This window comes from Urocampus carinirostris, chromosome 9, assembly GCF_059441175.1.
Source record: "Urocampus carinirostris isolate Australia breed hairy pipefish chromosome 9, RoL_Ucar_1.0, whole genome shotgun sequence".
In the NCBI taxonomy this organism is placed as follows: Eukaryota; Metazoa; Chordata; class Actinopteri; order Syngnathiformes; family Syngnathidae; genus Urocampus; species Urocampus carinirostris.
Window position 1 is genome coordinate 38,739,895 of NC_142357.1, and position 25,721 is coordinate 38,765,615.

At 39.7% G+C, this 25,721-nt stretch overlaps 1 protein-coding gene across 4 annotated transcripts; it reads right to left on the reverse strand.

Annotated features, from left to right (window-relative positions):
• Positions 1–6,661: 6,661 nt before the first annotated feature.
• On the reverse strand, positions 6,662–25,006 carry lamp2 (lysosomal-associated membrane protein 2). 4 transcript variants are annotated; one of them, XM_088343775.1, is made up of 9 exons: positions 24,844–25,006; positions 23,327–23,442; positions 21,420–21,630; positions 20,031–20,192; positions 19,730–19,965; positions 18,970–19,089; positions 17,633–17,687; positions 17,376–17,546; positions 6,662–11,428 (listed from the first exon to the last, which is right to left on the reverse strand). In XM_088343775.1, exons 1-9 carry the CDS (start codon positions 24,887–24,889, stop codon positions 11,286–11,288), a joined length of 1,260 nt encoding a protein of 419 aa, XP_088199901.1. In that variant the 5' UTR covers positions 24,890–25,006; the 3' UTR covers positions 6,662–11,285. The 4 variants fall into 4 exon arrangements, with proteins under 4 accessions (XP_088199901.1, XP_088199903.1, XP_088199905.1 ...); XM_088343777.1 differs by lacking the exon at positions 24,844–25,006 and adding an exon at positions 24,603–24,643; XM_088343779.1 differs by lacking the exon at positions 6,662–11,428 and adding an exon at positions 11,439–13,671 and having other exon boundaries at positions 24,844–24,973.
• Between the last annotated feature and the right edge of the window lie 715 nt (positions 25,007–25,721).

Consider the following 25,721-nt stretch of genomic DNA (forward strand, 5'->3'; position numbering starts at 1 on the left):
AATACCAAATATGCTAATAAAAGACAAAATAAACTAAATATGAATCAAATGATGACTCACAACACGTGGTAAGCTTTCTCTCCTGGCTTTGATCTCTTTGATCTCCGGCAAAACGAACATAAAATGCGACAGAAACAAAATGAAAATAAATCCAAACATCGTTTTTGCCGTTCCATGTATTCCGTTACTCCCCAAGCCTGCACAAAATTTAATAATTTTATTCATATTTAGTTTCTTTTGTCTTTGATTAGCATATTTGGTATTGGAATAATCCAAAAGTAATTGAAAGTAATCCAATTAAAGTAACCCTACCCAACCCTGTCGACAGTGAATCGATGATTTCAGTGTTTTTTGGTGTGTTGGTGTGCAGAGTAATTGGTCCAATTGACGTGCCCTGGTACAAGGTAGGGTAGGGCTTCAAAAATATATTAATAAGGAATTACGAGAGTAATGGGTTGAACAGAGATACTCGTAATCCAATATTGATTGAATAAACAGTGAATCGGTTATTTCAATGTCTTTTGTGTGAGACAGGAGTGGAATCAGTGTCACGTTTTTGTTGTGGTGGACTCAAATGCGGAGAAGCCGGGGGCACGTTTGCTGAACAAAGGATGGTTTGTTAACAAAAAAAAACAGAAACAAACAAACAAAAACAAACCAGGTCTTAAATCAACCAGAAACAAAACCCCAAACCTGATAAAAGTGGAACTAGCATGGAAATGACAGCCAGGAAGACAATGTCAGAAGAAATGAAAATGACACAACCCACGATGCTTGTCTAAAAAGTCATATGTAGAAAGGGCGAGGACAGGGGTGTCCAAACTTTTAAGAAAGCGGGCCAGGTTTTTGAAGCGAAAATTGCGATAGGAATCACGACCTTGTAGCTCTCCTTTGTGGCATTTTCAAGTGACTCGCAGGGTCTCTTGAAAAAGTGCTGCTGTGCCGTTAAAACAGCTTCCACTTGCTTCACCTTTTCACAGTTCATATCCAGTTAGCTTTTTGTAGTCAGCATGTTTAGCCTGGCAGCGCCTCTTGATCATATATTCTTTTAAAACAGCCACAGTCTTTTGGCAAATCAGGCAAACGCAGTTGTTTTGGATTTCGGCATTGAAGGATTTTATACAATTGACTATAAAGGATTTTATACGATTGAATACAAGTTACATTTATTGAGATTAATGCTGTAGTTATTTACTGACTGTGCCTTTATTCAATGAGCAGTGAAAGTTCAGGGCACCCTGGTAGGAAATATTGTTTACAGGAATGGCGAAAACGGTATGTAAGGCTGATAAGATAATCAGCATATCCAACGACGCAGAAAGGCCCTGATGACAGAAGGCATTGTTTTGAGAAACGCTCGGTGCTGTTTTGAGTTTTCCAGACATCGCGGCGAGGTGTTGGAGCTCACGTTGGGCTTAATTGGCACGCCCATGGGAGGAGCCGGCACACCATCTTGCGGAAAGACGTGGGCCGAGGGGAGAAGCGAGAGGTCTTGAAGAGACTCCGAGGACACTAATTCGACTAATTCGGCCATTTTCGATGGAGTACACTTAGTTAAATTGCTAATGAAATTAAATCTGCCCCCGTGTGGAAGTGTCGGTTTCTTGTTCATCTTTTCCATCAAGAAACGAGCGTGTATTGTTGGCTGAATGTAGGTTGTGTTTGGTTAATGGAGTCAGATAACTAATTCGAACAATTTGGTAAACGATACATTTTGATATTTTAATTCCCAACAGTATAAAAAATATCCAATTTCCACTTGTCTAGGAAGGGGCAACCCTCGTAGTCAACTTCCCTTTTTTTATTTACAGTCGGGATGTCGGAAATAGGGTGAGCTAACATTCTCACAGAAAGCCAAGGGAAAGGTGGGAAAGGGTCTACTGCCATCATCTAGCGAAACAATACAACTATTTTTGAACGCATTTATTTTATACTGCAGTCAACATTACTGATTTTATTGATTCTATGAAAGAGACCGTGGGTCAGTTAAAATTTGATCACAAGGCTGTAACTCGCCCCCAGGCCGAACTTTGGACATGCCTGGGGTCAGGATGTTTAGGGACAGGTATGGAGATTGGACACACCTGTTCCTAGTTCCAAACCTGTTTGGGTGCCCTCTTCTGGATGGAGGCTGCAGCAACGGGTGAAAATAAACAGGACAAACAAGACGGGATTGAAACTGGAAATCGATATTAAACAGGACAATAAACGGGAACAATAACAGACTGGAAGTACCATCAGGAAAACAGGACCGAGTCAGAACCCACGTCTTGCGGGGCAGAGGTTCGCTGACGGACTGACAAAGTAAGAGAGAGCGCACTGAGCTTAAAAAGACAGAAATCCAATCTGTTAATGAGCCGCAGCTGGCGCCATATGGGCGGGGCCAATTAGGCGCCATGGCAACCATGACACATTGATAGAATGTCCTCCCCGTTACTGCTATGCACTGGCTTCAAAAAATAAACTTGGAACCGTTTCTCCTCTTTTCGTATTCCAATTTCTCTAAACAAACCGATGTTTAAATCCAATGATGCCTTCAGGGACATTTATTAAGGTGAGTAAATCCCATTTTGACAGCAACTTGATGAAAATGATCCTTCTTCTGACAATCTTCGCGCCTGAAGGCATCAAAAACGTTTGCCTCGTTCTCTCGGGATTCGATTAAAACACGAGGGGTGACGACGAGGTCCCCGGCTCATATAAGCTAATTCGATTTCCTTTCATTTCCAGTCCAGTTGCGGGAAAGTGCGAATTTGTCACGCTTTTAAATGATACTTTCAGGTCAAGGAGGTGTTCTCATTAGGAGTGGAAAGTAAATAGTGGAGTTGCTATGGAAACGGGAGCAAGGTGGATGGGTTTGTTAAAACGGAAAGCTGCTGTTATTACAAAAAAATGATAGGTCAGAACTGTACCGTTTAATGGGCGATCGTTCAACATTTGTCCTCCTTCATCTGCTTTCATGTTTTGTTCAGTTAGAGCTATTCAGCTTTTCAACATTTTCTGCCCCGCCTTCCTTTTACATTTTGTTCAGTAAGAGCTAGTGTTCCAACAGTCTGCGGTGATATGCCTTGGTCCCATGCTGTCTTACTTCCATGTTTTCTTCAGTAGGAGTTAGTGTTCCAAAATATCCTGGAAGTCTTTGATTCATGTTTTTGTTCAGTTAGTGTTCCAACGTATCCCAAATTGCCCCCCTTTAGCTTTTGTTATAGTTAGTGTTCCAGCATATCTTTGCATTGTCTTTAATTTTTTGTTCAGTTAGTTGGCTAGCGTTCCAACACATCCTGCATTGTCTCTTTCATGTTCTGTTCAGTGTTTTAACAAATCCTTCTTTGTATTGCTATCCAGTTTTTCATTCAGTTAGTATTTTAAAATATCCTGGCCTGAATCCTTTCATGTTTTGTTCAGTAAGAGTTTGTGTTCCAACATATCCTCCATTGTCTTCCATGTTTTTGTTCAATTGGTTATCAATTTCTTCAGTTAGAACGAGGTTATATTCCAACATAATCCCGCTGTTCCCTTTCATGTTTTGATCAGTTAGAGCCAGTGTTTCAACAGTCTGCGGTGACATGCCTTTGTTCAGTTAAGTCCAACATGTCCCATGCTGTCTTTCATGTTTTCTTCAGTAAGAGTTAGTGTTCCAAAATATCCTGGATGTCTTTGATTCATGTTTTGTTCAGTTAGTTTTCCAACATATCTCAAATTGCTTCCCAGTCATGTGTTATTTTTGCTTTTGTTATAGTTAGTGTTACAGCATATCTCTGCGTTGTCTTTAATTTTTTATTTAGTTAGTTGGTTAGCGTTCCAACACATCCTGCATTGTCTCCTTTCATGTTTTGTTCAGTCAGTGTTTTATCATATCCTACTTTGTATTGCTTTCCAGTTTTTCGTTCAGCGAGTATTATAAGATATCCTGCTCTGTATCCTTTCATGTTTTGTTCAGTAAGACTTTGTGTTCCAACATATTCTGCATTGTCCTTCATGTTTCTGTTTAATTGGTTATCAACTTCTTCAGTTAGAAGTAGTTTATATTCCAACATAATCCCGCTGTTCCCTTTCATGTTTTGATCAGTTAGAGCCAGTGTTACAAGAGTCTGCGTTGTTATCCATGTTTTGTCCAGTGAGAGATAGTAAGTATTCCAAAATATCCCACTTCCTTTCATATTTTGTTAAGAGCCTGGTGTATTCCAAAGTATATTGTTCTTTCATGTTTGATTCAGTGCGAGCTAATTTGTCTACATTTTCTTGTATTAATGTTTTTGGAGTTTTTCCTTGCCTTCATGTAGGTTTCAGATCAAGGAATGGTGTAAGAATAGTCTACGGTTTGCAATCATCTGTGGTCTTCGAAACCCTTTGAGACTCCTTGTGATGAAGGGCTATACAAATAATTATGACTTGACACGAATCTAGAATGTATGGCATTTTTTTAAAATTACATTGCAAAAACTAAAACACGATATCACAATATTCTCATTATCTGAAATTGTCCCGTATGTGAATACGATATTCCCATTGTCACGACCAATACAAGCAGGGGACCCAAATGCGTAACGTTTCACACAATGCTTCTATTAAGGGGGCGGGGCAGCCCTCGAGAATGAAGCGTGGTCGGATATCTGAACAAGTCGGGTAGCTGGGACGAGCGGGAAGCCAGGGATCGGGGATTTATACAGGAAACAGATTCAAGAAGGATACGGGTAGCCGGGACAGGAGAACGGAGCTTGGATAGGAGATCGAGACAGGAAACAGGTTCAGGGTATGGGTAGCTGGGACAGGAGAATAGAGCTTGAATCGGGGATCGATACAGTAAACAGGTCGGGATCAAAACAGGAGCCGGAGTCAAAAGTGTTTGCCTTGCATATGCTGAGGTTTGCAGACGGACTGACCAGGAGTGAACGAGAATGATGTGTCTAAGTAGGAGGATGACTAATTAGGGAACGAGTGGCAACTGGGGCTGAACGAGTGAGCGCAGGTGAGGGCAATTGGCAAATCATGACACCCATTTTCTGAAATTTTCGTGTGTGTCCGTCTGTGGGTTGCCTGGTTCCCAAAACTAAGGGTCGTAGGGGCAGCATTTCCTGTCATGTGTTTTGGGCAAGTACAGCCTGGTGGCGCCCATTCATGATTTTTCACAAAATATAGCGCAGCTCATTTTCACTATTTTATTACTGGGAAAAAAACGTAGAAATGTAGGCAAATAAGAGAAATACCTCAAATGAGGAAAATAATCTGCAGTGCCCACTGCTTGCTGGGATGGGCTCCGGCACCCCCGCATCCCTACTGAGGATAAGCGGTGCAGCTAATGAGATGAGATCATGAATCATGAAAAAGGGAATTTTTCACCAAGTCTTTCTAGTTCAAACAAATATAAATCTTATGTGTTTTAAGACTTTTAAAAATTGGATTTAAAACATTTTAATAACAAGGTGTTATTTTAAGAATAATACATTTATGTCATGATTACTGATGCGGGGCACCCGAGTCTGCTCCTTTTGGCACCAACTGCCTCGAACACCGATTGGCTGCCTGTCACTTTTTAAACCCCCCCCCTATCTTCTTGTCACCGGTCGTCAGTCCGTCTGCGAACCTCAGCCCATGCTAGGCAAGCCTTTCAACCCTGACTCTCTCCTGTTCTGATTATGAACTTGAGTACGATTTTTGCTCCCCAGTCCCGGCCACAGATCTGTTTTTTTCCCGCTCTCGACACTGCCTTCCCTCGCCATGGAAATACCACTTCCGCTTCCGAGCAACCTGCTCCCCGCGATCTACGGATTGTGTGTACTTGTCATGATTGCTGATTTGGGGCACCTGCAACTGCCCTGTTGGCGCCAAAAGCCGCGGGACCTGATTGGCTGTTGGACTCTTTAAACTCCCGTCTTCCGAAAGGAAGCCGTCAGACCGTCTGCGAACCTATGCTCTCAGCTAGGCAAGCTTTTGTACTCTCCGACATTATCCTGCACTGTTATCCCACCTGATACCTGTTGCCGAACTTTTTCTGGACTCGTTTCTGCTTTTGCTCCTCTGTCCCAGCCATCGACCTGTTTTGCCCTGTTTCCTGCCTGATACCTGTTGCCGACCTCTTTTCTGGACCAGTTTCTGTTTTGCTCCCCCATCCTGGCCATCGACTTGTTTTCTCGCCGTCAACAACTACCCTCGCTCGACACGGAAGTGCCACTTCTGCGTTCCTGCCGTCTCGTCTCGTCATCGGATCGTGGGTGCAAGCACCGCTCTCTTTCTTATTAAAAGCTGAGTAAAACGAACGCTATTGGGTCCTGTCTCCGTTCCTGGCTTGTGACAGTACTATCATTTCTCTTTTTCCAAATAAACTAAGAGAAACGCACGCTTGTGTTCTGTCTTCGTTCTGGTCCTTACAATTTAATGCTTTTTAAGACTTTTCAAGGATCCGCGGGAACCTTGTATTAAACCTTGCTTTTGAGCCGCATGGACACTTTTGCAACAACTGCCTTAAATGAAAAATATGAGTTCATATCGTTCCCTTAGAATGTGCAAATGTCATATTGTTTTTCTCGAAAATATATTTAATGCTTTACAACTCATACCTTTCCCCGCCCCCGTCCATGAACTTCAAACAGGTCGTAAAGAAGCTCTTCGGGCAACCTTTGAATTGAGTCACAAGATCTCCAGGCACAAAAAACAACAGCGCTACGAAACAAGAAGCCATTCTTCGTTTATTTCATTCCCTCCAATGTTACTTTTTTCCCGAACAAAGCAACTCACGGGTGGCTAACGTAAAAGGCACAAACTGTCGGTCCGGTGCTTGGATGAAAAAAGGAAGAATTGCACATTTCCATTCGTCTTCGGTCACATTTCTCAATATGTGTTTGTATGGAGTGCTAGTAAAGTGTCCCTTATCGTTTAATACTTCGATGGTACAGTATTCCCTCAGTTTGCGGTTTGACTTCCGAGCAGTCTTGACGCGAATATACGCCGTTTAACTTTGACATTGAAAGTGGGGTGCGTAGTAGGTGTCCTTGAAAAATTTCAAATTCGATATTTTCTTTAATAAGTTTGTGTTAACAATGCCCAACTGAGTTTATTTATATTTTCTTCACCGCGCCCATCTGCATTTACCTTTTATCATCAGTGTTCCGGCCACAGAGCGTACTAGGCTGAAGGAAAGGAGGCTGGGGGAAGAGCGTGATTTCACGGGCATGCTCTCAGTTTTCTTTTATTCTAGGATGAAAATGGTGAAAGTAAGAAAATGACTGTTTCAAATACAGTCCAAAATCCAACTCAAACCTCTAAAAGGTGAAAAAAGATGAGTTTTTTTGAGCGTATCTAAGAGAGTTACATACTAGCACACGCAACAAAAGGAATTTGACAGAGGCTACAATGATGATATCAGCCACAGTATGGCATCTATAAGTAGAATATTTTAAGTTAGGGACACCACCTTAAAGTAAGAATTGTTTGTATGTCTCTGACCAAAATTAAGCAAATATCGTGCGTAGTTTGAGGTGTCCTTAAAAAGTTTAAAAAGAAATACTTTCTAAAGTAAGTATGGGTTATTGATGCCCAACTAAGTTTAAAGAGCCTTCATATTATTATTTTTTACTGCGCCTATCTGCATTTATCTTACTTTTATCATCTGTGTTCCCGCCACCCAGTGCATTAGGCTTAAGCAAAGGAGGCGGGGAGAAGAGTGTGGTTTCAGGGGCATGCTCTAAGTTTTCTTTAAGTCTAGGATGAAAATGGTGAGAGTAAGAACATACAGTCCAAATGTCAACCTAAACCCGCAGAAAGATAAAAAAAAGAGTTTGTTAAAGCGCATCTAAGAGTCACGCATTTGACAGAGGCTGCAATGATTATTTCAGCCAGAAGATGGCTTCAGCAAGTAGAATATTTTTAAGTTACAGACACCACCACTAAAGTAAAACTTGTTTTCATGTCACTCACCAAAATCAAGGAAGTATCTCGCTTGTTTCTTCCAAAGAGATTGCTCCAATGCTGCGCACCAGGTTTACAAGGTGTGCCCATTTGAGGCCCGCCAGAAGCATGGACTTACATTATAGATGGACGGATACAACTGTGGAACTTGCGCCATGAAGGCAGAAAATGAAATGAAAACCTCCCAGAAAAATCAACTAATACACAGGAGGCGGTTTTGGCGAGTGACATGGAGTTTACTTGTATCATTTGTCTCTGTACTATAAGTCCCACAATGCTTTGGGACATAGAAATATCAATAAAGAGGAAAACTGCATGTGCGCAAAAGTAAACACATGTTTTGCTATCATTAATTAATATATATCATTGATGTCTGAGTATTCAGACAAATAGGTGTTCGACCAAAAATTTGAGACATTATTTCGGAACTCAAACACCCAGTCACAACCGAAGGCTATACTATTAGCCCGGTCGGCTAGCATTTCGTGAAAGCTCGAGTTGCAAATTTGTGATTTAGTGCTATTTATTGCCTTTCATTTCTAAAAAGAAAGTTAGTGATGAGGGGAAGGAAAAGTGAGAACAATTACGTAAATGTTCTGCATTTATATAGCGCTTTTCAAGTCAATGAAGACCTCCCAAAGCGTTTTACAATGTGCTTCACACTTTCCCTTTTTACACACACTAACTAACCAATAGCAGCGTCAGCCATGCGAGGAAACTACCTGCTCATCAATGTTTTAAGGTTTTGTAGTGAGTGATGGAGATTTGGCCAACCACAATTGTTAATGTTCGAAATCTAAAAGCGCCGACCAATCAGAGGCAAGTTTTTACGATAGCACAAGCCAATAAATGTGATTCAAAGTTTGCAAGCACCACACTATGCCGCACCCACCGTGTGAGCTCATTGAGTGTCATAGCAGACTCCGTAAACATAGTGCCAGAGTCAACAAACGAGAAACAAACGAAGCTTGCACTGAAGAAGTCGGTACATCACTTGTTTGGACCTATTTTGGTTTTGACCAAGCGGAAGTGGAATTAGCTTTCGCGTAGTCGCTAGGTCCAGAGGAAACACAAGTAATCTAAAGGAATCTATTGCAAAATAAAATAATGGTGTTATTAGATATGCATTTCAATAAATTATCGTTGTCAAGGTACACATTTTTTGATCTTTGGGTTGTTTAAAGAACTGTTTAATTCATATTTTGTGTATTTATTGTCGTCTAGGGACACATTTTATTAATATTTAAGGTAATTGTAGTAGTAGAGATATGGGTTTTATTGATATTTGGGGTATTTATCGTTGATGAAGTGTGTGTTTATTAATAATTTAGGCATTTAGACACTTTTAAATATACATTTTATTGATATTTTAGAGGATTAATAGTTGTTTAGGTACACATTTTATCAATATTTGGGTTATTTGATTGTTAAAGCCCAAGTGTGTCATATTTGACCACTAGAGGACATTATTGTCTAATGCAAAAGATAACCAGTGCCACAGAAAACAGCGTAGCAGCAAGGTGCCAGACAAGCATGCCGGCGACCTCTTAGTAGAAATTCCACGATGTAAAAGAATTTCGCTGTTTTTTGTTAATAAAAATTAACATGTGTTTTTGCATAGTATTTAAATCAATGTTTTTTTTAATACTGAAAGCTTTTTGCACCACTAGAAGGCACCAAATATTACACACGGTCCCTTTAAGGTATTGCATAATTCATATTGGGTTATTTTGGTAATCTAGGTACAGGTACACGTTTTATGATTTTTTTGGGGGTATTAATTGTTGTTACGTGCACTAATGGGTTATATTTGGTTATTTTGGCAATGGAACAATTTAGTATAAGACCACCACACCCAAACGGATTATCGAATACCGAGGTATCACAATTTATGCTTCACGGAAATTCTCTTAATACGAGTGATTATGGAACGAAACTGCGAAAATCGAGGGAATACTGTACCCGCGTTTTAATGAAAAATTAGAAATAAAAACATAGTTTGCTTATACATTCAGGTCATTTGACAACAAACGTTAGTTCATTCTTTACATGAGCAAAATGATTCAGGATATTGAAAAGGGCGGCCGGGATAAAGCCTCGGTCCATTCTGGAACATGCAGAATTTGATAGTACGCCATTGTTGGTCATGAGGGAGGAAAGAAAGTGTGGTGGTAGATAGGATAAGTCAGTGTTTTCCAACCATTTCTGAGCCAAGGCGCACTTTGCATTCAAAAATATCGAGGTGCGCAGACGGTTGAATTGTTTACAAATTATTCAATTTATTTTAAGCTTAAAGTGACATTTTAAAATCTTTGATAGTTTGTGGTCACCATGTCTCAGGGAATAATACAGGGGAATCATTGTGGTTAATAATTTTGCTGTAATGTGGGATTTTATTACATAGTTAACCTGTTTTTCAATTAATACTATAATAATATTTTGTTTTTTCCCCAAGAAAAATCAGAAATACATAGAAAGAGCAAAATAGTTTTCAGTTTTTTTTTTAAAAAAAACATAAAATAACAAAATAATAATGGAACAATCTTAGACAGCTTCATTAAAAAACGTTTTTGAATATGTGTCTCTGTAGATAGATAGATATAAGAAGAGAAAATCCATCCATCCATCCATCCATTATCTGCACCGCTTATCCTCAGTAGGGTCGCGGGGGTGCTGGAGCCCATCCCAGCTATGTTCGGGCAGTGGGCAGGGGACACCCTGAACTGGTTGCCAGCCAGTCACAGGGCACACAAAGACAGACACATTACTCACTCATTCACACTTAAGGACCATTCGGAGCGGCAAATTAACCTGACATGCATTTTTTTGGAATTTGGGAAGAAACCGGAGTGCCCGGAGGAAACCCACGCAAGCACGGGGAGAATATGCAAACTCCACACAGGAGGTTTGATCTCGTCGCCGTGCTGCCAGAAGAGAAAATATGAAGGTTTGATTCCTGGCTCCTCTGAGTTAAATGTTGAAGTACCCTTGGGCAAGACACTGAACCCCCAAACCCCTAATAAGAATTGGGAGCCTTACATGGTTGATGCCGCTATCGGTGAATGAGTGTGTATGTGAATGGGTAAGTGTGAACCACGTTGTAAAGCTTTTTGGCTGGTCTCAAGTGACTTGAAAAGCGCTATATAAATGCAGAATATTTACCATTACCATTGAATGTGTGCCCATTTGCTAATATGGATGAGAGTTAGTTACAAAAAACAATGGCGTCTTTTTTATTTGCCAAGTTAAAATTGGCCAATTACCCACAGCACATTGGACAAGTTCTCCTGGCACACGAGTGTGCCCAGGCCCACTGGTTGAAAAACACTGGGATAAAAGGAAGGTGGGGAGGAAAGTGGTTGTGTTTCAGAGGCAGAGCTTCAGACTGACTGGTACCCGGTTCGGCTTTTCCTTCGGCCAATCAGGTAAGAGAGGAGGACCAGGACGATTAAGAAGCTGAGGGCCACGCCCACAGCGATGGGGACCAAAAAGCTCAATTCAGAGTCCAGGAAGCATTCTTCGGCTAAATTGCACACAAAAAACGAAGAAGAAAACAGACCGGAAAATTAGAGAAAAAGAAATTGTGAGGCAATAGGTTCAAATTAGATGTGCAGATCCAAGCCTGGAAGAATAGCAGCATCCAATAAAGAGAATTAATGTAATTCAGAAGCAGGATTATTAAAATTATAATCTGTACACACAAGGGCTTTTCTGATGTTTTGGGAACAACTGTATTCATGCAAAGCACTTTGAGTCTAATAATTATCCTGAAAAAAGAGCTACTGCGAAAAAAACACACACAAAAACATGCTAACCAGATATTTTTCATTTTCGGTTTGGAAAATGTTCTACCCAGTCGAAACGGGTTGAAGAGAGATTTTAAAAAAAGGCTCGAAATACATTCGAAAATTCTTTGTTTGGTTGAAACAATATCTTTTTCCGACTTTTTGGGGGCTAAATTTAGACGAAGTGAACACAAATGGCCCAATGTGTTTTTATTCTTCAAAATCTAAAGTAATATTGTCATATTCCTCATAAAAAATGTTTATGACATGCCATACTTCTTTTTCCCGTTAATCTTCAACACCGATCATGGAAGAGTATGTACTTGTAGGTCATGCATCCAAGGGTTAAACCTAAAGTTGAAATGATGCTGGAAATCAGTAAAAGCTACCATGTGGATTACATTATGACAAAATATTATCAGCGTCTGGAACTCATGCCAAAAAGTTAGCGGACACCAGGGCGGACAACTCTGAAAAGTTGCCTGACCCATTTTTCACAACTTGAAACGCAATAAGACGACTAATCTCAAAAAAACCACCCGGGCGGAGACGTTTTTTTAAGTTGTACGCCTGACGTAAAAGATGCACGCCCCGGGCGTCCGGACAGACATTATTTCAGACACTGATATTATACCCAATTTTCTGTTAATACAGATTCCCCATCGTTTTTTGTTTTTTACATGAAAAGCAACAATTGATTATCCTTCTGCATAACTTTTTAATGGACTAATGAGGGACAATTTACACCAGGAATCACCACCTTTTTAAAGCTGAGATAATACTATGTTATAGTTTAGTGCAAAGGGTCACCAGTTGTATGCATTCATAAAATAACAAGCTATCAGGTTACAACCGGGCAGCTACTATGATTTTACCATGCTACTAATACCTGGTTTTAAATATTACAAGATGGGTCCATCAACCACTAAATCAACTGTCTTGGGCACTGAGGGATTGTTATCAGTTGACTGGTCCTTGGGCAAGACACTGAATAATCCCTAATGCCCCCGATAGCAGGTAGTTGCCTTGCATGGCTGACGCTGCTATCGGTTAGTTTGTCTGTAAAAGGGAAAACTGAAGCTTTGGGAGGTCTTCATTGACTTGAAAAGCGCTATATAAATGCAGAACATTCATTCATACACAAAAATTATAGGCGAATTTTAAAAATAAATTTGAAAGAATTGATCATTTAAAGACAAAAATGATTTCAAAAAACAAGTTTCCCTGAAAATCACAATTACCCATCGCTTGTGAGCTATATTCAGAACCAGTCCCAAGACTATTCAGACTATAATTTGTTATTAGTTCAATTAGGAATATAAGACCAATAATATGCAGATATTTTAACTGAATTTTGTGACCCAAAAATAAAACATAAAATTTAATTAACAACCCTCCTGTATAGAAATTGCTTCTTGGACTAATCAGCTAGAAATATTTCAGCTTTTTTTTTTTTTTTTAATTGTTCACCCGAAAAGAAAAAAAGCTATAAATTATCACTTGTGTTAGGAATAATTATTATAGCAGATACTTTATTTTTTCTGACTGAATAATAGAATTATCGCCCTTATCTTTACAGAGATATGCCCAACGAAAGAAATAATTAAACCTTTTTTTTAATTTATCCAACCCTCAAAGGATTTTTTTAGATTACGATATTTATTTTCATCCATTATAATGGAAGGGTTATTTTTTTTAAGCTATATTTAGCATTAACAATTATTCCCAAAACCTCATGATTTTTTAAGCTTCAGCAAATGAAAGCATGTGAAAAGAGCAAACAGCGAGGATATTGGTAGGCAGTCAGGATTATCAACAAAAAGAAAAAAAAAAACATTCTAAAAGGATTCGTAACCACTGGCCACGTTCCTCTTTCTCCCGATGAAGTAAGCCAGCAGAACGATAAGAATGAGAACAAGGAGGGCAACGCCGACAGCGACAGGAACGAGGAAGCTCTCAGAATCCGTCCGGCATTCCTCGGCTGAATGAAAGTGAAGAGAAAAAGGGTCACACGTATTCACAGGGACAAGGAATGGGTTAGTAAAAACTGAAAGAGGAAAATATTTACTCCAGAGATCCGGGACATCAGCACACTTTTATTTGTATTAAACCTCCAGGTGACCAAAACGGTCAGGTTTGACAACCTGTATAATATATATTTGTGAAAGCAAATGTAATAACACACAGATTCCCTTTTTTAGGCAAAAGAAAAGCTGGGGAGAAATCCCAAACCTTGGAACCTACATAAACATAAATCAAGCCACTTTATTTTTCTAAATTTCGGCATTGCCCAAATGTGCCTCTGTATAGACAAGTAACATGAGTGACACACTGGCTTGCTGTCGTGAAAATGGAGGAGTGGGCGGGGGGAAACACACACATAAAATACTGTTACCCGAAGGCTCTGACACAGCTGCAGTGCATTTTGGGAGAAACAAATTGAAAGAGAGGCACTGCTGAGCAAATTTAATCCAAAAACGAGCTCACCAGAATCGACGGGAAGCGACAAGAATTCATGTGCGGTTCAAGGAAGTGTAAGCCCACCGATGGGATTGGCCAATCAGAATGCTGCCATGTTACTTGCTTACATAAAATTGAAGGATGGGGGCACTGACGAGCAAATTTCAATTAATTATTAGGTAGCTACAACCCACAGGAAATGACACTAGTGTGCAATACCAGGAAGTGAGATTCAGACTAGCCAATTAGAAAGCTGAATGGTGCTGCTTCACTTGCTTTGGTGCATTATTCAGTACATTACATCCCAAAGTGAAACTTGACGGTGTAATTACGCGGTTGCAGAAGATTTGGGGAGAAATACGAACTAAGATATAGTGGAGGGGGCATTGTTGAGTAACCCAAAATGGGTTTACAAGAATCTTAAGGATGCGACACAAGGATTAATGTGCAATGCCATGTTGTGTTAGCCAGTCACAAGACAGAAACTAGAAAGGGCACTACTGAGCAAATTTTTAACCCAAAAAGGGCTAACTAGAATCTAAAGGAAGTGAAAAGAATTTGTGTGCAGTACCAAGTTACGTTAGGCAACCATGAGGCAGAATTCTGCCACATCGTTTGCTCAGCTTCTGCGCATCATTCGAAAATAGTAGTTGATCATGTTATTACACATCGTTAAGAAGCAACTGCAGCCGTTGGAGTCCGGATCACAGAACAATCATTGACATTTCCAATCTCATCGGCAAAAAAGTAGAGCATTTAGTGCATTTACATGGAAACATACACAAACAATACATCCCTTTTTCAGAACATCATTTGTGGAAAAAAAGACATGTCGGGTTTTTTATGACTTGTGCAAAGCGTTGCAGAAAATGAACCCAGTATTGAGGGCCAATAGACATCTTTCAAAATTTTGGAATCCGTTTCTCCCGCTCTGCAGGAGAAAATACTTGTTTAGACTTACTTTTATGTCTCAATAGTGGTAGAATCTCACCCTTAGACGATTATTTCTTTGTCTGCCTTAAAGAAATCGAGTGAAGGATTTGCATTTGGCGGAAGAAAATATTCAGCAATCAAAAATTGTTGAATGACACAGGTACCCCATTAACGGATTTGCAGCATTAAAAATCAAAATCCAAAGAAAATCATGTGCAGGAGATGAAATCATTAGAAAAACAAGATGGGAGTGTCGTAGAGCAAATGCAAAATCGTTGTCATGGAAATTGCATCGCTGGATCCCAAATTCCATTACTGTGAAAAACGTTTCAATAAGCAAAGATGAAAAAAGTCACCAAAATTAAAATCATTACATTAGGAAATGGAACTCTTACAAGCATTTAGTGATTGTGTCCATTATACCTTTGAATTTTCCCAAAATATTCTAGTTTGACAACTTGTTCGGTGGATTTTTCATTTGCTCCATCACAAAAATAAAAGACAAAAACAAAAAAGGCAGACAAGTTTGGTCCTTGAAAAAAAAAAACATTTTCCCTGAAAGCCTTCAGTGATGCTCTGTGTGCAAGTTTCACACCAAAACATTTCTGACTGCCATAGAACGTTTGAATTGCCGAGAGCCAATCAAATCCAAGGACCAGGCTTGGAGAGGGTGTGATGGGGGATTGGGCTTTGTGAGGATTTGTGTCCAATTTTCAAACAAATGGCTTCTCAAAGGGTCTGATATCCGACATAGGTCTTTCTTCGACCGATCACGTATGCAATCACGACAATGAGAATCAAGCCGGCCAGAGCAGCGCCGACAATGATTGGGATTAGGATGCTGGTATCGTCCAATGAGCATTCATGGGCTGCAGACGAAGAGAAAGGCAGTCAATCACACGTTTCCGTCAATTATATGAAAAACACGATTTTCTTTTTTACTTCCAATGAGTGACAGTGTGTAAGAATTCATCACTAGAGGGCGTTCCATCTTAGAATGGAACTAAAGCGTGTCGGTTCAAAGGAGAAATTACGGAAGCCCGGAAGATACCACTTAGCAAAATTCCCAAAAGGTTGCTTCCAGATTGTCTTGCATGAGCTAAAATGGATTAAAGGCCAGCCACAGAATATGAAAGCTGGTGTTAATTGTGACTGACAAAAAAAAAAGACTGAGCCAGCTGGATGCACTCGGAGCAGCTGAAAAGAGCCAATAGCTGGAGTTGTTAAAAACTGGTGTAAGTGGCAAACTTTAGATACTACTAAAATGCATGACCCATAATAGAAAGCCAATGACACTGAAAGATGAAGTAAGCTTCATGTAGACAGAGTAGCTAACGCTGAAAGCAACTAGTGGTGAGCCATAGCCAGCCTGGTTTCCCATACGAGTGGCCAGAGAAGGAAATCAGGAAAGAGCAAAGCAGAATTTGTCAGGCAGAGAGTGACACAGAAAGCCTAAGCAAACTTTATCTACACGAAGCAGCTAACAACAGCTAACAGTGGGCCTTGGCCTGAAGATTGGCTAGAGGAGGATATTTGGCAAAAGTGAAAGATGACAAGTATCAAATGACTGAATCAAGGGGAAAATAAAGATGGTCAGAGCGAGAGCAAATGAAGGAGAATTTATTAAAATGCATAATCTGCTGAGGTAGGAGAGTCACACGGACGGAAGATGAACAAAGCAAGAGGGGCTATCCAAAGCAGCCATAGCCTGAAGCCAAGTGGCTAGAGAAGAAAACGGTGGGGCGAGGAAAATGAGTCAAAGGTGCCCGAACGATGGGACCTTGCGACCATTACATCCAGGGCTCAGTTGTGGATGCCAAGGGGCAAGTAAGTGATAAAAACTAATTTTGCTAAACGGTCATTCAGGCTTCCGTGGTAATAAGCGGCTAAAAATGTCAGCTTCTTCAAAGGGCCTCTCAAGGTCTGCAATACGCTTACCAATTTTTTAACGTACAAGTGATACAAAAATCATGTTTATGAGGTAAAACATTAGTTTTTTTGTTTTTTTTTTTTGCTTATTGTGTGAATCAATAGTGTTTCATTTAAATAAATGATATAGTTATAATAAACTAAGAAGTATATCTAATACACTGTCACTTTAAGGGCTAAAGTCATTCAGTCACTTGTCCACGTCACGCCAGCTACAATGAAGGTACCACTCTATTGCTTAAATAGGTTACTTGAAAACTAGATATGTTCAAAATGAACTGGTCAAGTTAGCAAAAGCCCCACTGCAAAGTTTTAAAAAAGGGACTCATAAATTCTGTCGGACTTAAAAGTGGCAAATTGTACCTGTGCTGAAGACGCCTTTCTTCACAGCAAAAGGCTGCACTTGAAGGTTGAAGGTAAAGAGGTCGAGCTGTCCGGTGATGGTCAAGTTCTGCTCCTTGTTGCACATGTACGAGCTGCCCAGCCTTGCCTCCCAAAGACTCAAGTTTGTGTTGGCCTCGGAAAAGACCACACCTTGAAAACGAGCATACCACCCTAAATTAACCTCCTCTTGATGCTGAACAAGTCCCGTTTAAGTAAGACATAAAAACAAAGTTTACCAGAGCTCAAGGTTGTGGTGACGTTCAAAGACTGTAGGTGGAATTTTTTGGTGTCCTGTGAGGGAAGGGGAATATTGTTGATTAGCGGCAATAATCGATTCAGAAAGAAATCTTTAGATAGTTCATTTTTCAACAAAAGTTGCTAGTAATAAGGGTTCTTGTACTACAGGCACCAGTGAAACTAATCACGATGCCCCACATTTTCAGCACCAAAGATCTTTCCGACAAACATCACCCAAAGTGCATTTTCGATTTTGACCCTGGGGAAAAAAAAAGGCTTCAGACAGAATGATGTCAAAAGTGACACAAGCCATGTGAAGCTGGCTTTCACTCGGGGGCGGAGTTTGTGCTGCCTATTTCTGCTACTTTTTATTTTGCACACAAGAAGAAAGGTGATAAGAGTATGCTGTCAAAACAGCAGACCTGCCAAACTTTCCTCAAAAGTTTGCGTGTCTTTCTGCTTCCACGATTGTTTGCCGGCTGTCTACACGCCAACACTCCAGAGCTAACTGACTATAGTTGAGCCGTTTTAAATTGCAAAGAAGTACTTTGTGTGTGACATTCATTCTCTTTGTCCCTGAAGTCCATTGGCTAGCCATTAGCTGGACTTTGGCCAATGTTTACATGCGAACACTACTGGACCAAGTTAATACAAGTCAGCAGTTTTAATTATTTGAATGCACGTACTTTGTGTATGACATTTATTGTGTAAGTCGCTTAAGTCTGTTGGATAGTTGCTAGTCGGACTTTGGCTAATGTTTACATGCCATCGTCAAAGGACTCACTAAAGTCGCACAATTTGAATTCAGAAAAACATACTTTGTGTGGGACATTGTTGGTTTGTCCCTGAAGCCCATTTTTACATTTAAATTCACCATTATTATTTTACTTTAGCAAATATGTGTGTGTGAAACTCGTTTTTGCATCATCAGTTATTTCCATTTATTTACTTCTTGTCACAAATTCACTCCGTCCATTACAAGCTAAAATGTCCCAGAAATATGTACTTTGAAACGACATAGCGAGTGTAACAGACAAACTATTTTTCTACTACTTTACTAAAAATATAATGAATTTACTTGTATTGTTTGCATTCTCGTTTCCCCAATAGTTTTGCTTCCTCTGTATCACATTTATTTAAGCGCTAAAATTCCTTTTTCTTCATCAGAATTAATAAATAAGACTTATCATTAGAATCTATATGCCTGTCAATCATTTATCATTTCCAAGTCAGTGCAAAATCAGGACCATTCTTTTCTCCCCAGTGCTTAATTTTTGGCCAAACGTTTTCCATTTTTATTTTGGTGCAACCCTAATAATCAATATTAAGGACTCACATTGGTGAAAGTCATGGCGATGGTCATCGCATTAGACACCAACACCAGCTCACTCGTGTTGACTCCACACGACCCAGACACCGAAGTCACGTTGGGTTCCAAGTTCATCTCCTGATAGTTCTAAAGCAGCAAAGCCCCAAAAATATATTAGTGGTGATATTTCATTTGGAGAGTTATTAGGTCTAGGTTCACACTGCAGAGCTTAATGCTCAATTCCGATTTTTGGATGAAATCCGATGTTTTTGTGAGACAGTTCACATTTCGAACTATATTCAATTCGTTTGTGATCTCCTTTGTGAACGCCACAAGTCTCCAGCATGCACAGAAGAGGACATGCGACGTCACGTGAAATGTGCGAAGTGTTTGCAGAAGTAGTCATGGATGCTAAAAGCGGCGTGTATCCATTTTAAAGTTATTGTGCAACCAGAGGCTGAACAGAGTTCTCCCCCCAAATGTTGATTATATCAAAAACTTTGCTTTAAATCCACTGAATGCTCTCAGTTTTTTTGTCCGCCATGGTTGTTGACACATAACAGAGACGTGCAGGTCGCATGAATCAGTCTCTGCCGTTCACACAGCAGACACATTCCAAAAGATCAGATATGTATTGGATTTAGGACCACATATGAAAGTGGCCTTGGTCTGGCGTAAAAACTTTTGGGGATATGTGTCGATCAGACAGAATTTAACAAATCGGATAAAGTTTGTGCAATAAAATCTGATTTCATGCAGTGTGAACATAGCCTAAGATGATACACACCCCGTCTTGCTTGACGCCAATCCGCAGGGCGAAGTTTGCCATCAAGCACGCTGTGCTGTTCTCATCCGGTTTGAGAATGAACTTCCCTGTCGTGGGTGTGGGCAGGGTAGGGACGGGTGCAGTGGTGGTTGGAGCAGGTGCAATTGTGGTGGTGTTTATCACTGGGGCCACAGTGGTAGGAGAGGTGGTAGGCGAGGCAGGAGAGGGCGTGGGTAGGTCGGCCGAGCAGCTGGTCACTAGCGAAGACGGATCGGCAGTTAGTGGGAAAAATGTAGTCACGTTAAGATGATCCCACACTTACGGTTTTCGCTCTGTGTGCCGTTGTTGATGAAAGCCTGGATGAGGACGTTCCATAAGGTCTGGTTGACAGACTCAGACTGAAGAGTCTGCTTACTCTTACATGAGTAGCTGGTGTCCTTGCCAACTTCAGTGATCAGAGGATTCACGGTCACGGAGCGAGTGTCTGAAGATAGAAAGAAGACATATATAGAATAAAATAGAATTGACTTTGTCGTTAATAAAAACCTAGGGATTATTGATTGCAATGAGATTAGACATGGCACGTCAGGATAAACACGTAATAAAGACTGAAATGAGAAAAATGTAGATGACACACTACCTTGATAAATGGGAAAATATATTTAAAGGGTTGTGCTTGGAGACTGGCCTAATGTACGTGCAATTTTCTTTTGTACCATAAGTGCAATGGGAAGTAGCGCAATAACACTAAGAAGCAAACTCATTTTTCAATACAACTGGCCCAGGGCATAAGCGAGCTAAGCGGCTGCTTCGGGCCCCGCAACCACTAGAGGGCCTCCAAGAGTGGTTAAATTTATACATGGCTACATTTAAGTCAAGTCATGTTTTTTTTAATAGCCCTTTATCACAAGGAGTCTAAGGGCTGCACAGACCCACATACTATTGCAATCTACAGACTACACCATCCCCTGATCTCAAAACTACATGAGAGGAAGGAAAAACTCAAAACCAAACATGAGGAAAATAAAGAAAACTTGAGAAAGTCAATAACTAGTATCGGCATGTGCTCGTTAGCATCCACCCGGAGAGAAATTATTTTTGAACTTTTTAAGGACACCTATAACTACGCACTCCACTTTTAATGCATAATTCTTTTTAGCATAAAATTATAGTCAAAGAACACTCTTAATGAACTTGGTTTAGGGTGTTGGATGAAATAATCTAAGATTGGTTAATAACGTTTTAATAATTCTCTTTTTTTCTCTTTCAGTTTTATGACCAGTCCTGTACAAGATTGATAAACCTATTATCAGTCAAAAAAGATGTAATTTTATGCGCACCAATAGGATTTCAGAATAAACCTTAATCTATTTTCATATCAGTCATATACAAATCGAGCACTTCACCCAAAATTCAATTTGACTGTATTTTCTTATTTGTTATCATATATTTATCCATAAATCCACCAAATTTCATGCAAAAGCAAAAGAGATTCAAATTAAAAGATTAAGATGGGACTGTTTTTGTTGTATTTCTGAATGCTTCAAAACTTCTTTGGCTAAATGATCAAGCAATACACAAAAACAAATAGAACATGAACATATAGATAACTGCAAGTATTTTGTTCATAAATGCCTAAAAAAATAGATAGGCCTTCATAGTTCCATTTTTTCTGAAGAATAAAATTTGAATTAAAAAAAAAAGTAATTACCGTTCAGAGCTGAATTAGGAAAGATGGCGGAGTCGCTGAGGTTGTAAGAAAATGTGACGGCATCTGCCTGGTAGGTGCTCCCGTTAGCAGTCAAATCCAAGCTCCAGGAGTGTCCCACACCAAAGTTGAGCTTCAGGGTGGAGCTGGCGTCGTCACATTTGCTTCCGTCTGTCGTAACTTCCGAGGGAAGGTCAAACTGCGCTAGCTCACTCTGAGGAGGGGGAAAAAAAAACCCCGGCACAAATCAAATGTTGAATCATTTTCGCTCCTGATTATTCTTTATAACTTTCTCTCATACGTCATGAAATTTGATGCTATGACAAGAATCTGGTTCGGAGTAAAAGATTCATGTTGCTCGATAAATCCGGTGAGTATTAGATTTCATATTTGTTAACCTTGACATTTTCAATAATTATTTACAAATGACAGTTTTTTTTTCATTTATGTCTGTTTTTATAATTGAAACATTATCCATCCATCCATTATCCACACTGCTTATCCTCAGTAGGGTCGCGGGGGCCCTGGAGCCCATCCCAGTTATCTGCAGGCAGTGGGCAAGGGACACCCTGAACTGGTTGCCAGCCAGTCACAGGGCACACAGAGACAGACAACGCACTCGCTCATTCACACCTCGGGACAATTTGGACCGGCCAATTAACCTGACATGCATGTTTTTGGAATGTGGGAGGAAACCGGAGTGCCCTGAGGAAACCCACGCAAGCACGGGGAGAACATGCAAACTCCACACAGAAGGTTTGATCTCATGACCTCAGAACTGTGCCGCACACGCGCTAACCACTGCACCGCCGTGCTGCCTAATTGAAACATTGATGTCTGATAAATCTTTAAAAAAATTTAAAACTTTTTTTTCGACAGCACAGTGCATGTAATTTTCTGCAATTAAATATACAATTACATAGACTTCAGCATTTTCCTGGTGACGATTTAAATTTTCCATCAATGGTTTATTAAACTGTTCGAGTTAACTAGTCTGTGCCTTGCCATCAATTTATTTATATATTGTTTATTTTAACTATTGTGTCTGTATTTGGTGTTCCGCATAGTTGGCTGAGAAAATGGGTGAGTTAGTTCCTTATTGTACATAGAATGGGTGCATGCAGCACTTTTGAATTGCAGATTTGTCTGAAAAGTGCTGTAAAAAACAAATGTTGATTTGATTAAAGGGACAATGTGTAATATTTAGTGCCCTTAGTAGTACAAAAACCTTCATGATGAGGAAAAAAACCATGATTTGAATAATGGGCAAAAATACATGAACTATCATTAAAATTATATATTTTTTTAATTAATATTGATAGGTTGAAAAAAAAAAAAGTATGCCCTTTACATCGCGGAATCCATACCTAGTTGTCACCGCCATGTTTGTCTGGCATCTTGCTGCAAGGCAGTGCTCGTTTGGCAATGGGTTTCGTTCGCATTAGACAATACAATGCCACTAAATGGTCAAATATTACAGAATATACCTGTTTTCTATATCTGTCAATATTTAATGCATAGTTGCATCCAAGTAAAATTCATGTTAATCTTTATAACCCATTTTGCAAGTACTAATGGTTTAAATAAATAGGAGATACACGTCTTTCATGATTACAACTATGCATGAATTGGCTTTATCAGATTAACTTCAGTTAATGGTTGAAAGCACTCCTGACTAGTATTTTAACAGGAATAGAATATCACAAAAATCAGATCACTTTTCACTTTGGGGAGCTCAACAAAATGGATTCCAGAGTTTAGCTGCAGCTCTGCTGAGCATGCGACAGGATGTGCACCAGGAAAACCCCAACAAGTGAAACGCTGACAAGCAAGTATACTCAAGGAAACACACCTTGTTTTTTTCTGGGTTACTATTCTGATACGAGTGGAAAATATAAAAACAGACTCACCTTATTCTCTGACGTTGCATACGACACAGAGAAGCTGATTGTGATGTTGGCGTAAAGACATAATTTCCCATCGTCGTCTGTGACCATCACCTCGGCTCCTTGAGACAGATGGATCCCTGAGAAGATCGAGATAAAAAACAATGGTTGTTTGGGAGGTCTAGTATAAATTGAACTCATCAAGGTTTGATTGAACTTTGAAATTTGGGTTCAACACTGACAACATTTCCACGCAGGGGATAGTCTGGCATCAGAAGTCGGAGGAACTTCACGTACACACAAGCAATTGACTTACTCAAATGTGTAAAAGCGCACTGCATATAGGAAAATGACAGGACTAACCCAACCATTGCAACCGGAAAACTCAAAGTTGGACAGAGACCTTACTTGGATTTCTGAGTACGATTTCATGACATGACTAAATCGGAATACTGGCAATAGTATGTTTTCAATAGAATTGTTGCTGGGTGCAAATGCACCCACTGCAGCAGCAGAAAGGAGTAAATTGAAGAAGAAAAAAATACATCAATCAAATAAAGTAAGTTAATGTCTACTTGGATTAACTGCAGTTTTGGCGTATTATGATGCAAGGAACGTGATGGCCTCACGGTGGCACTGTTGCAGCGGTGACAAAAACACTCTTAAAATGTGGAGAAAAATGTAAAATTACATTTAAATTGTCTTCGTTTTTAAAATTACATGTACTTCAATAATTATTAAAAAATAAATTGTAAATCATTGGTATTTATAATTAAAATAACATTTCAGGAATAAATCGCAGAAGAAATAATATACCAATATCCAAGTTTTGATGTTCTTGACCAGAATAAAACACTTTTGGTAAAAAAATGCGACATTTTTGAACAAGCATAAATGGCAAAACTTGAAATTATATAAGCACATTAATTGATTGTAAACATTTCTTGCGCTTTCGTAATACGCCACTATCGGCTAATGCTAATAGGCAAAGGCTTATGTGTGTTTTACGACAGATTAAATTAGGCCAATTCAAAAGAACAGGGAATTTTTGGGTAATGTTTTTGACAAACCTTTAAACAATGCCGAAGTAATAACCAGTTAAGTTTGACACACCATGGTTTAATAATTAACTTTAGCTTTCAAAACTAGCTTTAGCAGCTAACGTGACGCCATTGACGTGACACCCGAGAAACTATTTTATAAAAATACCCGACACAGTAATTTGGTGATACACTAGCATTTTTTATGCGTATACAAATAATACAACTTTAAAATCAAGCGTTATTTAGGGTTTACGCACTCTATGCGACACTCAAGTTTCGACGTTGTTGACAGTAATTATTGTTAGAGCTAACTAAAACCAGCTGCGTTCCCAACACTCGTGGTTGTAGGTGATTATAAAATCTTTCGTCATGAAAAGTGTTTTTAAAACTACGAGTGTATTTAAAAACGCAACTAATTGTTCCGAATTATACAAGGACAAGGCCGATGCTTTTTTCCGTTTCATCGATCCCCACGCGCATGAAATCTACCGAACTTACCGCATACAAATGCAAAGAGAAGAGCAAAGGCAAAATGTGGAAACATGATGTTGAATTTGGCTGCAGAGGAGAAAATAAAAATAAAATAAAGACCAGAGCAGTCGGCGATGGCTGGACTGAGTTGGTGCCGAGTCTATGAGAAAATGCACGTCACATCAAGTCATATGACGGGGTCAGAAGTCGCAGGGGGCGTGGACTCGTCTGTAACTTTTGTTTACTGCCACTATACGTAAAAGCTACATACAAACAACCATCGGTTTGTTAACAAAATACTCAAACCATTGACATTATCCAAGTCAAGATTATTTGTATAGCCCTTAATCACGAAGAGTCTCAAAGGGCTGCACAGACCACAGGCTATTATGACACCATCCCCTGATCTAAAACCGACATGAGGGCAAATAATACACAGATATTGTCAACTTAAAATATAGGATATTCATATGCTATGGAATATAAGTGTGTTTTAAATTTAGATTTAAACATTTCCACTGAGGCTGCAGATCAAATATCAGGGGGAAGAGCATTCCACAGCACCGGGGCCCGGATGGAGAACCCTCTCGAACCTGTGGATCTCTTCTTGGCTCTTGGGATCACTAGTAGACCGGCATTTTCAGAGCGAAGCATCCGGACCGGAACATAGGGGGAAATGAAATCTGAAAGATATGAGGGAGCAAGTCCATGCATGATTTTGTATACTACCAACAGATCCTTAAAATCACATCTTAAGCTAACAGAGAACCTATGCAGTTTGGCTAAAATCGGGGTAATGTGATCAAACAATCTTGTCTTAGTTAAAAGCCTCGCTGGAGCATTTTGTACTAGCTGAAGGCTCTTGATTTTGGACTTATGGGGACCGGAGAGTAGTGCATTACAGT

Coding starts and splice junctions, on each gene's coding strand:
- lamp2 (XM_088343775.1), bottom strand. CDS start 24,889: ATGTTTCCACATTTTGCCTTTGCTCTTCTCTTTGCATTTGTATGCG. Junction 23,443..24,843: donor TCTCTTTGCATTTGTATGCG/GTAAGTTCGGTA, acceptor CGATCTTCTCAG/GGATCCATCTGTCTCAAGGA. Junction 19,966..20,030: donor CGGCACACAGAGCGAAAACC/GTAAGTGTGGGA, acceptor CGTCTTCGCTAG/TGACCAGCTGCTCGGCCGAC.